This window comes from Papio anubis, chromosome 4 (assembly GCF_008728515.1).
Source record: "Papio anubis isolate 15944 chromosome 4, Panubis1.0, whole genome shotgun sequence".
NCBI lineage: Eukaryota > Metazoa > Chordata > Mammalia > Primates > Cercopithecidae > Papio > Papio anubis.
In genome coordinates, this window is record NC_044979.1 from 107,529,406 (window position 1) to 107,543,053 (window position 13,648).

General features: G+C 36.8%; 1 protein-coding gene across 9 annotated transcripts in view; it reads left to right on the forward strand.

The window, feature by feature from the left end:
* Positions 1-10,436, forward strand: part of GPR141 (G protein-coupled receptor 141) — a 63,868-nt gene extending 53,432 nt beyond the window's left edge. For 5 of the 9 annotated variants that reach the window (XM_031665364.1, XM_021935883.2, XM_031665366.1 and 2 more), the window contains 2 exons: positions 7,300-7,403; positions 9,221-10,436. In XM_031665364.1, the coding sequence (XP_031521224.1) occupies positions 7,358-7,403; positions 9,221-10,152 (978 nt within the window). In that variant the 5' untranslated portion in view covers positions 7,300-7,357 and the 3' untranslated portion in view covers positions 10,153-10,436. The remainder of the gene's footprint in view (positions 1-7,299; positions 7,404-9,220) is intronic. The other 4 variants (XM_009203090.4, XM_031665368.1, XM_009203087.4 and 1 more) reach the window with 1 other exon arrangement.
* Positions 10,437-13,648: the final 3,212 nt, after the last annotated feature.

The following is a 13,648-nucleotide window of genomic DNA, read 5'->3' on the forward strand; positions in this document are numbered from 1 at the left end:
GATTAGAGAACAGGCTGTTATGAATATGTAGCAATCCCCCATGCACCTGCATAGGTGGGGAGGTGATTGTCCAGCTCTGCTGGTTGGGAACTGAATATAGTCATGGCTGCAAGCAAGTTATGCACATGGAGAACAAGGTGTCTCTCTGAAAGAAATGTAAAGAGAAAATTTTAGGTCAACTAATTACAAATTCCCATCAATCCCTAGAATAGTATCCCATATGCAAAGGAATACTCTGTTGCCCAGGCTGGAGTGCAATGACCAGATCTCGGCTCACTGCAAGCTCTGCCTCCCGGGTTCATGCCATTCTCATGCCTCAGCCTCCCGAGTAACTGGGACTTCAGGCACCCGCCACCACACCGGCTAATTTTTTTTTTTTTTTTTTTTTTTGTATTTTTAGTAGAGACGGGGTTTCACCAAATTAGCCAGGATGGTCTCCATCTCCTGACCTCGGGATCCACCCGCCTCGGTCTCCCAAAGTGCAGAGATTACAGGCGCAGAGGAATACTTCTTACACAAATATATAATCTTTTTGTCCCACTAGGAAAAAATTGTGCCCCAATCCCTTTCTGGCCTTTCTTACTATCTGTGAATCTTGAAAGAGTTTATTGCTTCATGGTCTTCCTCCATTTGTCCCCATCCTAGTTCTTGCTCGGCTTTTAGATGCTGGGGAGCCATCTTGGGAGTGGGGTGCTCATTACATGAGATGAAGTGGTCTTTGAGGGGACAATAAGGGAGTAAGTGCCTTGTAGAAAGAAGCAAAGAGGAAGAGAGGTTTATTGTTTGTTTGCTTTTTATTATTTATTTATTATTTTATTTTATTTTTATTTTTATTATACTTTAAGTTCTAGGGTACATGTGCACAACGTGCAGGAAGAACTTTCTAACTTCTTTTCTTTCTCTCTCTCTGTCTCTCTCTCTTTTTTTTTTTTTAAGATGGAGTCTCACTCTGTCACCCAGGTCGGAGGGCAGTGGCGTGATCTCGGCTTACTGCAACCTCTTTCTCTTTTCGTTATTAGGTTGTCGCAAAAGCATTCAAAGCAATGGCAAAAACCGCAATTACTTTTGCAACAACCTATTACCTAGGCTAGAGTCAGAGCCCCGCACCTTGAGAGTGATGAGTTGCGAGAGTCTGCCCCCAGCAGGCAGATTGAGAGAGCGCATGGTTTAGCGGAATGATTATTTTAGCTATAGTCCATGGGACAGAATGGAGATGTTGCAATCTGATGCAGATCATCTGAAAGTCTTGTGCAATATCCTGATTAAGTGTGGACAGAGCACAATAAAAAAGGAATTTGGAAGTTGGAAACATGTTGGGTTCAGGCAGACATAAAAGGCAGCATCTGGAAAACCTATCAGGACTCAATTTCAGGACAAGTGATCATAGGTAAGTGGGATCATGGAACTTGACCTCAAGGTTACAATATAGGAACAAATAAATAGATTATGAAGATAGTGAGCAGGTAAACAGCACCACCAAGGAATCTCAGTAAAAGATTTGTAACAAAGGAGCAGAGCAGAACTCTTTATGAGAGCTAGATGGTCATAAGGAGAGGGTTGGCACAGCAGTGGTTCATGCAGAATCTCCTGAGATGCAGATAAACCTTTTCTGATTGCGAGAAGGTTAATCCAAAACTTGAGGTAGAGATGTAGTCACAGGAAAGTAGCAAGAGTATATGGGGGAGCTGCTACATGAAGAGGCATTTCCTAGAAGGGAAAAGCAGGCTTTAAAGTCAGGCAGATGAGTTTGCCTGGGAAACAATCAAGAGAGCTGAGTCTGAGGCAGGGAGCTGGTGGGGAGTGAGCCAAAGTGTGTCAGGTAAGGCAGAGAACCAAAACCAGATATCAGGTGGCAAGTCAAGAACAAGTAACGTAGAGTACGTGGATGGATCTGGGCAGGGCTGGGAAGACATACACTTGGCTCAATGTGCTTGGCTAGCTGAATGTTTTGCAGCTATATCTACAGGTGCTTTTATTATCATGCACCTGGCAAAGAATTTTATTATAAATAGCTTGGGTCCTAGGTTTTGGGATGGGAAGAAGCCTCTGCTCCTGGGAATAACTGTGATGTTACCATAACACATGGTGACTTGTCCCAGCAAATGGAGCAGGGACATGGATGAGGAAAGCCACAGAAAAGTATTGTGGCCAGGCGCGGTGGCTCACGCTTGTAATCCCAGCACTTTGGGAGGCCGAGGAGGGTGGATGACCTGTCAGGAGTTCAAGACGAGCCTGGCCAAAATGGTGAAACTCTGTCTCTACTAAAAATACAAAAAATTAGCCAGGCATGGTGGCAGGCACCTATAATCCCAGCTACTCGGGAGGATGAGGCAGGAGAATCACTTGAACCTGGGAGGTGGAGGTTGCAGTGAGACGAGATCCCACCACTGCACTCCAGTCTGGTGACAGAGTGAGACTCCGTCTCAAAAAAAAAAAAAAAAAAAAAAAAAAAAAAAAAAAAAAAAAAAAAGAAAAAAAAAAGAAAAGTATTGCTAGGATTAGCATCCCTGATAGTTACCATTCCAGTTATTGCCAACTTGATAGACCCCTCAGAAAAACAGAAGTTTGCAGGAATTTTGCAGCCACAAGATGATGTTTAAAATATTCCTAGAAGATGTTTTCCACTTCACACGTTGGATATTTATCTCATACATTAATCAATATTGGTCAAGTATGGTGGCTCATGCCTGTAATCCCAACATTTTGGGAGGTCAAGGCAAGTGGATTTCTTGAGCCTACGAGTTTGAGACCAGCCTGGGCAACATGGTGAAACCTTGTCTCTACAAAAAATACAAAAATTAGGCCGGGCGTGGTGGTCCACATCTATAGTCCTAGCTACTGGGAAGGCTGAGGTGGGAGGATCACTTGCGAACAGGAGATCAAGGCTGCAGTGAACCATGATGATGCCACTGCACTCCAGCCTGGGCAACAGAGCGAGACTGTCCCAACTAATTAATTACTCAATTAATCAATATTAATTATGTTGTATATTGTTTTAATTTGGCATAAATTATCTAGTTTGTCTCATAATGGGTATATGAGGTAGGTAGGGCTTATCCACATTTTAGGTGAGAGAAATAAGCCTCAGAGAGGTTAAGTAGTTTGTTCACAGTAACACTGCAAACAGTAGCAGAAGCAAGAATTGAAGTAATGCACTGTTCTGTTAGTTACATGTTATGAATATTTAATTATTCTTCTACTTCATATTTAGAGACTATATTCTATGTGTTGGCTATTGCTATGGATCTAAGAGTGGAAAATAATAAAAACATGCACAGTCCTTGTCCTTGTGGAGCTTAGGAGCTTATAATCTGGGGGGAAGAGGGAAGATACCAGCAACCAGCACCCATTTACCCAAGTGATTATTTAATCACCCTTGTAGAGGTGATTCTTTTCAGAAGAGGAGAAAAGAGAAAGTCAGGTAGATCTCATGTAGTGTAGGAGTTCTCTGACTTATCTTCTGAAAGAGAAGGCCAAGTAGATCTTATCTAGTATGGGAGTCAGAGAAAACTTTCCTAAAGAACTGATAATAGAGTTAAGACCTGAAGGATTAGTAGATGGGTGGGGAGGGGAGAGAAGAAGTGTTGGTGCTAAGGCAAGAAAGAGCTTGAGGCATTCAGTGAAGGTAAGGTGTTATGGAGTGTGGGTGCTGTAAGCAGGGATTAGATGATGCACTTTAAAATGTACAAATAACAGTACTATAACATATTTACATCAGAATATAAATTTATAAAAGGGAACTAATCTTTATATGTTGGGGAGGAAGTTATCTTTCTCTTGTTAATTCCATTAATTTCAAGACTATAAGAATTTATTGCACCACTGAAACATTAAAAATTGCATTAGCTTCTGCATCTTCATAGGATGGAAGGTTGATCAACTGGTTAGTGCTCCCGCCAGGAATAATCCAAGAAATCAAATAAAGTAAAATACTGAAGTTATTTGCTTGAAGACAGTGGAGCACAGTTGAGGCAATTAGTGAAGAGGTCGTGACTCCCAAGGACAGAAAAAGCTCAAAGCAACTTCGTTCACCACAGTAGCTTTTTCAGAGCTGAGAATTCAAATTCTTCACCAATGCATGAACACATTTTGATGAATTCTGGGACTTTGGGGAGATGGGAGACTAAAATCCTAAGCCTTAAAACATCTGAAAAATATAGCAACAATGTCAGCAGTTTTGTAAGACCAGGATTTGAAGTCAGGCCAGATTCATCAGAAAAAGAGGTCAGAGATAAGACTGTTGACTGTAGCTGAAATTACAAAAGGGGCTAAGGAGACCCAGAAGTACACTAAGCCTTACTAGAACTGCAAACAAGGCTTGACTGAAAATAATGTTAGTATAGTGGTGGAAAGGATGACCCCTCTCAAGAAAAAGAACATTTCTTGGAACCACTACCTTTTTTAAGAAAAATATACAGAACTTATTAGTAAATTACTAGACATATCAAAGGATAAGATTACATAATGGAAAACCAAGAGGAAAAAAGAGATAATAGAAATATATCTACAAATGTTCTTGACGAGCCTTTTGAAATAACGATGGTTAAAGTATTTAAGAAATTAAAATTAAAGGAAAAGGTGAAGAAAATGAAATAGATGAGAAAATTTCACAAAGTAGAATGTAGAATGTATAAGACTGACACAGCATAGAACTGAAAGTATTACATGTCTGATATGAAGAACTATAGTTGGTTTAACAGCAGAATAGAAACAACCAAAGATAAAAGCACTGAACAAGAATATATCCAGACTGGGCATGATTGCTCATGCCTATAATCTCAGCACTTTGGGAGGCTGAGGCGGGTGGATCACTTGAGGTCAGAAGTTCGAGACCAGCCTGACCAACATGGTGAAAACCGTCTCTACTGAAAATACAAACATTAGCCGGGTGTGGTGATGGAGACCTGTAATCCCAGTTACTCAGGAGGCTGAGGCAGGGTAATTGCTTGAACCTGGGAGACAGAGGTTGCAGTGAGCCGAGATCGTACCACTGCACTCCAGCCTGGGTGACAGAACAAAGTTCTTTAAAAAAAAAAAAAAAAAAAAAAAAAAAAAGGATATATCCAAATGGAGAAAGGGAAGAAGAGATGGATGAAATGTATATAAAATTCAGAAAAAAAGTAGAGACAGAAGGGAAGCAGTTAAAATGTCTAATATAACTGTAATTGAACTTTAAGAGGAGATAACAGATTGGGACAAAGCAATATTTGGAGGGGTAAAACTGATTATTTTCCAAAAGTGACAAAGACATTAACCTATGAATTTAAGAACCCCAAACAGTATAAACAAAGAAGAAGAAGAAAAAAAAAACCGACACAGGCAAAAGTGCAAAAGTATCTTTCTTAAAAAGAAAGAAGGAAAGAAAAAGACATGCAACCTTAATAGAAGCAATGGCAATATTGACAACTGAAGTTTCAATGATGAAAGGCAGGAGACAATGTAATAACATCTTTAAAGTACTGAAAGGAAATGCCAACCTTGGCTTTTATGGCTTGCAAATATATCCTAAAAATAAAGATGAAATGAAAACATTTTCAGACACAGACGTACAAAAGCTGAGAGAATTTATCTGTAAGAAATCTGTACTGAAAGAAATTTAAAATGGAGTTCTTCAGCAGAAGGAAAGTTATATCCAATGGAAACACAGAAATTCAAGAAGACATAAAAATCAATGGTTAAGAAAACTAAATGGACAAAAATAAATGACTAGGGATTGAATGTTAGTGATACAATATAATAATATTGTGTGGGGTTTAACTAGATATATAGAAATAAAAAGTATGAAAACTATAAGAGAAGAAGGGAGTGTGTAAATGGAATTAAAATGCTCTGAATTTATAACATTTTAAGGAAGAGTCAAAATTTCTATTTACAAAACACACATTTTAAAGGTAGTAATCATAAAGATCGCAAGAAAAAGGGAAAACATATAAAGTACACACAATAAACAAAAAAGCTTGAGTGTGTCAAAAGTTGATCTCAGAGAAGAATCATTATTTGAAACAAAGAGGACATTTCATAATGAATATATCACTTTTATTATAATTCCTGTATTTATAATGTCTTTCTTAAAACCCATGTAGCTGGATCCTGTTTCTTTAATTCAGTGTAACAACCTTTATTTTTTAATTGGACTGTTTAATCTATTTATATTTAATGTAAAATGTGATTGAAATTATGTGTAATATATCATATTAGTATTTGAAATCCAGGATTCTATTATAACAGTCCTAGAGAAACCAGATAAATCTACCACTGTCTTGTCAAATGGTCTAATCCAAGGTTATCCAACTTGCGGCCCATGGGCCACATGCAGTCCAGGACAGCTTTGAATGTAGCCCAACACAAATTTGTAAACTGTCTTAGAACATTATGAGATTTTTTTTAACTTTTTTTTTTTTTTTTTTTTTTAGCTCATTAGTTATTGTTGGTGTATTTTTTATATGGCCCAAGAAAATTCTTCTTCTTCCCCAGTGTGGCCCAAGGAAGCCAAAAGATTAGACACCTCTGGTCTAATCTCTCTGCACATTGACATCCCTCATTTGCTTCACTTTTGCCTCCAAGTTTTGCAATAGTGCAACAGACTAGCAGAAACTAAGGCACATACAAGCACTGTAGATGCAAAAAGTCTGTACAGAAAAGCAGTCCAGAAAAGGTTCAGGTGGATATTGAGTGAATTAACATATGGAATTGACTATAAGCCAAGTAAAGGGAATGGGAAAGTAAGATATCAAAAAAGAGAGAAAAGCACCTTTCAAGATATATTGGCATACAGCCATGTGAGTAGAACCAAATTTCCGTGGCCTCCTTTCCTTCTTGTATTACAATTTAGAAACTTGGACTTAGGAGATTCACAATGCTTCTCTGTAATGTATAATAAAGTTTTGGGGAGTGTGTGTGTGCTTTGGACACCTTGGTCAAATGACTTATCCTGCTAGGGCTCAGTTTTGTCATCTAAAATTCAGTATAATAATACATTACACAATTCATAGAACTGTTGTAAGGGTTAAATTAAATAAGACAAACTACAGGCAAGGATGTAGTGTAGTCCTGAAACATGGAAGATATTTAACATGTGTTTCTGTTATCTGGCAACGATCATGAGAGTTTATAATAAGAAAGAGGACTTGGGACAAGTGATGTGCTTACTTACTTTACTTTCTTCAATTAGGAGTCAATCCTACTAGGCCAATAGCCAAAGGAAATGGTGAGCAGAACTTATGGTGGCACATTCATTCTTGACTCACATGTGAACACAATATAATTTCATGTCTCCTTGACAAAACTACTTTTCTACAGGGGAAAATAAAAGGCAAGTAGAGAGATTTCAGCCTACGGATGAAATACACAGTGTAACATGAGACAGCTGTTGCAGAACCAACAAAAAAATAATATTCAGTTAAGTGAGTCACAGTTCCTTGAAATTGTATTCCATGCCCACAAATGCAGAAGGCTCCCTGAAGTTGGGTTATTATTATCTTTTTTTTTTTTTAAGTTTCATTGAGGTATACGTTATATGCAATAAAAATAATCAATTTTAAGTATACAATTCAATGAGCTTTGGCGAATAACTGCAATGGTAACCAACATAATATAAAACAGAAACTAATCCTTTCCCCGACAACCTGGACCTTGGGCTAACTGATTTGCTTTTTGTCATGTTAGTTTTGCTTTTTCTAGAAAAAGATATCATACAATATATAATCTTGGTGGCTGGTACCTTTTATTTAGTAATGTTTCTCAACTTTTTGTGTTTGTTATGGTCCCTCTAATGAGTATTTTTCCCTAATTGTCTCTCCCCACTTAATGAAATTTTGCTACCACAGATATATCTATATGTCTATGTACTGTGTATACACCTGTGCTTTATACAGAGTAAGATTTTTTTTTTCACAGCTCAAAATGTTTTGCCCCTTACAAGGTGCTGTCACTCCATTGAGAATACATGATTTAGTGTAATGTTTTTGAGATTCATCAGTATTGCGTATATAAGAAGTTGGTTCATTTTATTGCTGGGTAATATTCCATTATACAAAGAGACATTCAATAAATGAATAAGAATAATTGAATATGTGTTACAAAGGTCAGGGAGTGAGTGCATAATGCAATTACTGTTCTTTCTCAAATCTTAGTCTCCCTGGTGTTAGTAGACATACCTCTAATAACACAATTGTTCAAGTCAAAAATCTGAGAGTATCAAGACACTTCATTTTACCTCATTTCCCCATATCAAAACCATTAAAGCCTGCCAATTTCATCTCTTGATTATTGCTTGAATCTTGTCTCAAGGGATCAGATTTTGCCACTGTAACCCAGAACATTCCAGACATGTAAGGCTATCAATCTTTATGTTAGAAGAGATGGGAAGCCATTGAAGGGATTTAGATAAGAAACTGACATGACTTTCTCATGAAATTAAAAGATTACTAAATCTTTTATAGCAAGCAATGAATAAGAATATGGAGAATGAATTAGAAAGGACTGAGAGTATTTGTGGAGCGGATCTTTCAGGAGTCCAGGGGATAAATGACGATGGCTCTGTCATGAATTTTCAAGGCCTTTGAGAGTAGATGAGAGATTGGGAGACATGCTGTATTTTCAGTGGGGCCCATGGGAAGGCTTAGCAAGGCCTCACTGCTGGATGATCACATAATTATAATGAGAAATTCAGGTAAACCTTCCTATTACTTGCTGCTGCCTTGACTTAGATGATATTTTTGGTCAAATTAATCAGTATTCTAAATGAATTAAGTATGAATATTCTTGGGTTATTTGCTAATAAGTAAGAAAGAATTAGAGAATTATAATCATGTCCATAAAAAAAAAAATTGTATACTTCATGAATCCGTCGACCTTTCTATCCATCTTACAACTTTTTTAAGGGTTACTGTAGTACTAGTATCCAAGTATCAGCTCCAGATGGTCTGCAATCCTCCTGAAGCTTTATGTAAATTGTCTTATCTACATACACATCTCTGGGGGGCAACTTGAAGATTAAAATTCGATTTTTATTCCTATTAAAGAGTAAGAATCAATGGCTTCCTGTGCTTTAGGTTTAGGGTATGCAAACATTCATAGGACATAATCTTCATTCTTAAAGCATGTAAAGTTTATATCATGTAAGCAGATAAATGACAAAGTCACATTGTCGGTGCTAGAAAAGAGATAGGAACAAAGTTCTGAAAGCTTGTCAGTTACTCTGGTGCTTTGTCTCCTCCAGGTGACTTCCCAAGTATGCCTGGCCACAATGCCTCCAGGAATTCCTCTTGCGATCCTTTAGTGACATCCCACTTAATCAGCCTCTACTTCATAGTGCTCATTGGAGGGCTGGTGGGTGTCATTTCCATTCTGTTCCTGCTGGTGAAAATGAACACCCGGTCAGTGACCACCATGGCGGTCATTAACTTGGTGGTGGTCCACAGCGTTTTTCTGCTGACAGTGCCATTTCGCTTGACCTACCTCATCAAGGAGACTTGGATATTTGGGCTGCCCTTCTGCAGATTCGTGAGTGCCATGCTGCACATCCACATGTATCTCACATTCCTGTTCTATGTGGTGATCCTGGTCACCAGGTACCTCATCTTCTTCAAGCGCAAAGACAAAGTGGAATTCTACAGAAAACTGCATGCTGTGGCTGCCAGTGCTGGCCTGTGGACGCTGGTGATTGTCATTGTGGTACCCCTGGTTGTCTCCCGGTATGGAATTCACGAGGAATACAATGAAAAGCACTGTTTTAAATTTCACAAAGAGCTTGCTTACACGTATGTGAAAGTCATCAACTATATGATAGTCATTTTTGTCATAGCCATTGCTGTGATTCTTTTGGTCTTCCAGGTCTTCATCATTATGTTGATGGTGCAGAAGCTACGCCACTCCTTACTATCCCACCAGGAGTTCTGGGCTCAGCTGAAAAACCTATTTTTTATAGGGGTCATCCTTGTTTGTTTCCTTCCCTACCAGTTCTTTAGGATCTATTACCTGAATGTTGTGACGCACTCCAATACCTGTAACAGCAAGATTGCATTTTATAACGAAATCTTCTTGAGTGTAACAGCGATTAGCTGCTGTGATTTGCTTCTCTTTGTCTTTGGAGGAAGCCATTGGTTTAAGCAAAAGATAATTGACTTATGGAATTGTGTTTTGTGCCGTTAGCCACAAACTACAGTATTCATATTTGCTTCCTTTATATTGGGAATAAAAATCGGTATGGGGAGGTAAGAATGGTATTTCATTACTTAATCAAAACCATGCCTTGATCTACACAAAACGAAAGAACTATAAAATGTCAGAGCCTTCATTGTAGTCCTTATGGGATCCCTGCCATCTCTGAGTGATGCCCATACAAAGACCAGTGATGTTGATTCCACCTGGAGTTGCAATATTACATTACTTTCCAATACAGAATGTCTGCATGGCCCATTAAAGCAACATAGGTCTTAAGAATTTTGGAGTTTCATTAGCTCATTCTAATTTCCTCTGTTTGAAGCATGATCTTTTCTTAGGTGTTGGACTGAACTCAGCCCTTTAGTTCTTTTCATCCCACTAAGTAAATCCTGACCACCACCCAGCTCCAAAGACACAAACTCTCCTTGGCTAACCAGGTTAGATGCCCCATTCATCTCACACCCTGATGAAAACTGATAAGGGGAGAGAATAGTTAAAAATTTTTCTAGGGTATCATAACTCTGGTGGGAAGTCATCTGTCTAGAAATCAAAAGACAAAGAACGTGTGGCCTTCTGTTTTAACAAGGTTTTCTAGATTTGTCCTGTGAAAGGTCATTTCACGACATGAGGATCAATTTCCTCAATATCACCAATTGCACTGTTGCTCCAAAAATCATTTAAAAGCTTACTGGACATATCTACATAATGGTGAAACTGTAATTTAGACAATATTCTTGACCAATGTGCTGGTAGGCATTAAAATGAGTTCCCAAGGGAAGTGATTAAAATTTTTTCTCTTCTGTTTTTTGAGAGAATTTCTAGATGTCCTGGGCCACAGTAAATTAAGATTTTTATGGGGACAGAAAGTTATACTGAAATCTTTAGAGCTCCCTTCCACCGTTAAAATTATAGATATATATATTTTAAATTATACCTTAAGTTCTGGGGTACATGTGCAGAATGTGCAGATTTGTTACATAGGTTTACATGTGCCATGGTGGTTTGCTGCACCTATCAACCCATCTACATTAGGCATTTCCCCTAATGCTCCCCCTCCTCTAGCCCCCTACCACTGGACAGGCCCCAGTGTGTGATGTTCCCCTCCCTGTGTCCATATGTTCTCATTGTTCGACTCCCACTTATGAGTGAGAACATGCGGTGTTTGGTTTTCTGTTCTTGTGTTAGTTTGTTGAGAATGATGGTTTCCAGGTTAAAATTATATATTTTTAAATAAATGAAAACTATGTTTTTAAAAGAGAACTTTTGAGAAGTATATAGCAAAACCATTAATTTAGACTCTGTGAGATTAGGTTGCATGAAGAAGGTTTTCTGAATATTTGAAGAATGGATAAATAAATGTATTCGAAAGTAATAAAAGTATAATCCTTTAAAATATAAGAAAAATAACTAATGGGTACTAGGCTTAATACTTTAGGATGAAATAATCTGTACAACAAACTCCCATGACACATGTTTACATATGTAACAAACCCGCACATGTACCCCTGAACTTAAAATAAAAGTTTAAAGTAATAATAATAATAAAATAATTTGGATTTTCTTTCCAAATTCTGAGTTACTTTCTGTAAAATTGTATTAATGACTTGTGACATGTGGCATGTTAAACTGACTTTATTTCAAAAACTTCCATTACTAGCTAGGCTGATACATTGGCTTGTGGATTTTTGCTTTTTGGGTTTTTTTTACCTCCTGCCCATACTCTACTATCTTCAATGTTTTATCTCCTTAAAAATTTCCCAGGATCAGATCCAGTTTCGTATTTAATGCTTCAGAAAACCTAGGGTAATTAGTAACATGAATAGAATAACATAATGAATTAAGGGAACTTTTTTTTCATCAAGATGTATCTTCAGGATTTAAAAGTTTTTCTTAATTTATTATCACTCTGTGGATCCACAGATTCCTCAGATGAATAAGAAATACCTCTGTGAATTTCTGTGACAACTAAAATTAGTGAGCCACAGAAATTAATTTGAGGAAGCAGAAGTAGCAACATAGTTCAAACACGACTTGTTTCCATATATTTTCTGTTTTATATATTCTTTTAAATGTCCTTTTAAAAAAGTAATATTTATTTTCTTTCTTGCCTTTTTTCCCATTTATTTTTTACACTTTTTCTCTCTCATTTTGGACCATAAAATTTATAAGACAATTACTAAGACCCCTGATAGTTTTAAGAAAATTTATAATACCTGTAAATATGTAAAAAAAAGAAATTTAGAAAATATTTAAATTAAAAGTATTCATTAGAATTTCATTACCTTGTAGATTATATCATACTCTCTTCCACATTTTATATATGTTGAGGTCAGGCAATTCAAAAGAATTAATCTCTGTATTAATCTGTTATAATGTTAACATAACACTATGTTATTTTCATACATTATAATAAAGGGCTTATTACAAATGTTACTCAAAATATAGAAATGCAATATTTCATAATATAAAATATCTTTTTCATCAGTATTTACAGAGTAAATAGAAAAATTTTAGTTTTCCTGTTCTTTGTCTTTAGTCAATACAGAAATGAACCTCATGTGGGATTGGGGGTGACACTGGCCTCTAGGGCCATTTTTGGATATCACCATTATAAGAGAGCACTAGTATTAGCATTTGGCGGTGGGAGCCAAGGAATAGACATCCTGCCTTGCACATAATTGTCCGTACAATAAAGAACCATCAGGCCTTGCTCTCTATTTGAATGCCCTATTAGATATTAATGAAGTGAAACAAAACCATCAGAGCAGTTACCAGGTTTTACCCAGTTTTCATAAACACATAGTATTTTTTTGTATAGCTTTAATTCTCTGAATTTTCTGGAAATGCAATTATCATGGATTGAAGAAAGATTTTACTTTGGTTTCCTCTGAACTTTACCAAGAGTTGTTCAGTCCTTTGGAAATGACATAAGTAGCAATGCCATTTATGACATTAAAATATGACACAACATGCCTGTAGGCAGTATTTGTAGCTGTTGTATTCAGGGAATATTACATACAGGTGTCAGCATCAGACTCACTCATTTTGTCTCTTTATGTGGTGATGCCTAAGCATTTACACACTGAATTATATACTAGTATTGATAACTTTTCATTACTCATTTATATTACAGTGAGAACATTATATGTAAAAATAATGTGTATGTTTACATTATTAGTGTAGAAAGCATATACATTTCATTCCGAAATGGTAAAATTATCTGTAAGTTTTATTTTAGAATGGTAAAACTATTATCAAATATTTGTGATAAAAAGCAAAGTATTGGGTCTGAGAAAGCTGAGAACCACTAAATTACCACAAAGGGACAAAATAAGAGGGAAATTTATAAATTTTAACATTATAAACAGGAAAAATATTTCTGTGTTTCTGAGATACTTACCTCATCTTCATTCAATTCTAAATTACTTCTTTTGTTTCTAAAGCAATTAAATGCAACTTTTAGAAAAATGTGAAGAAAATATAC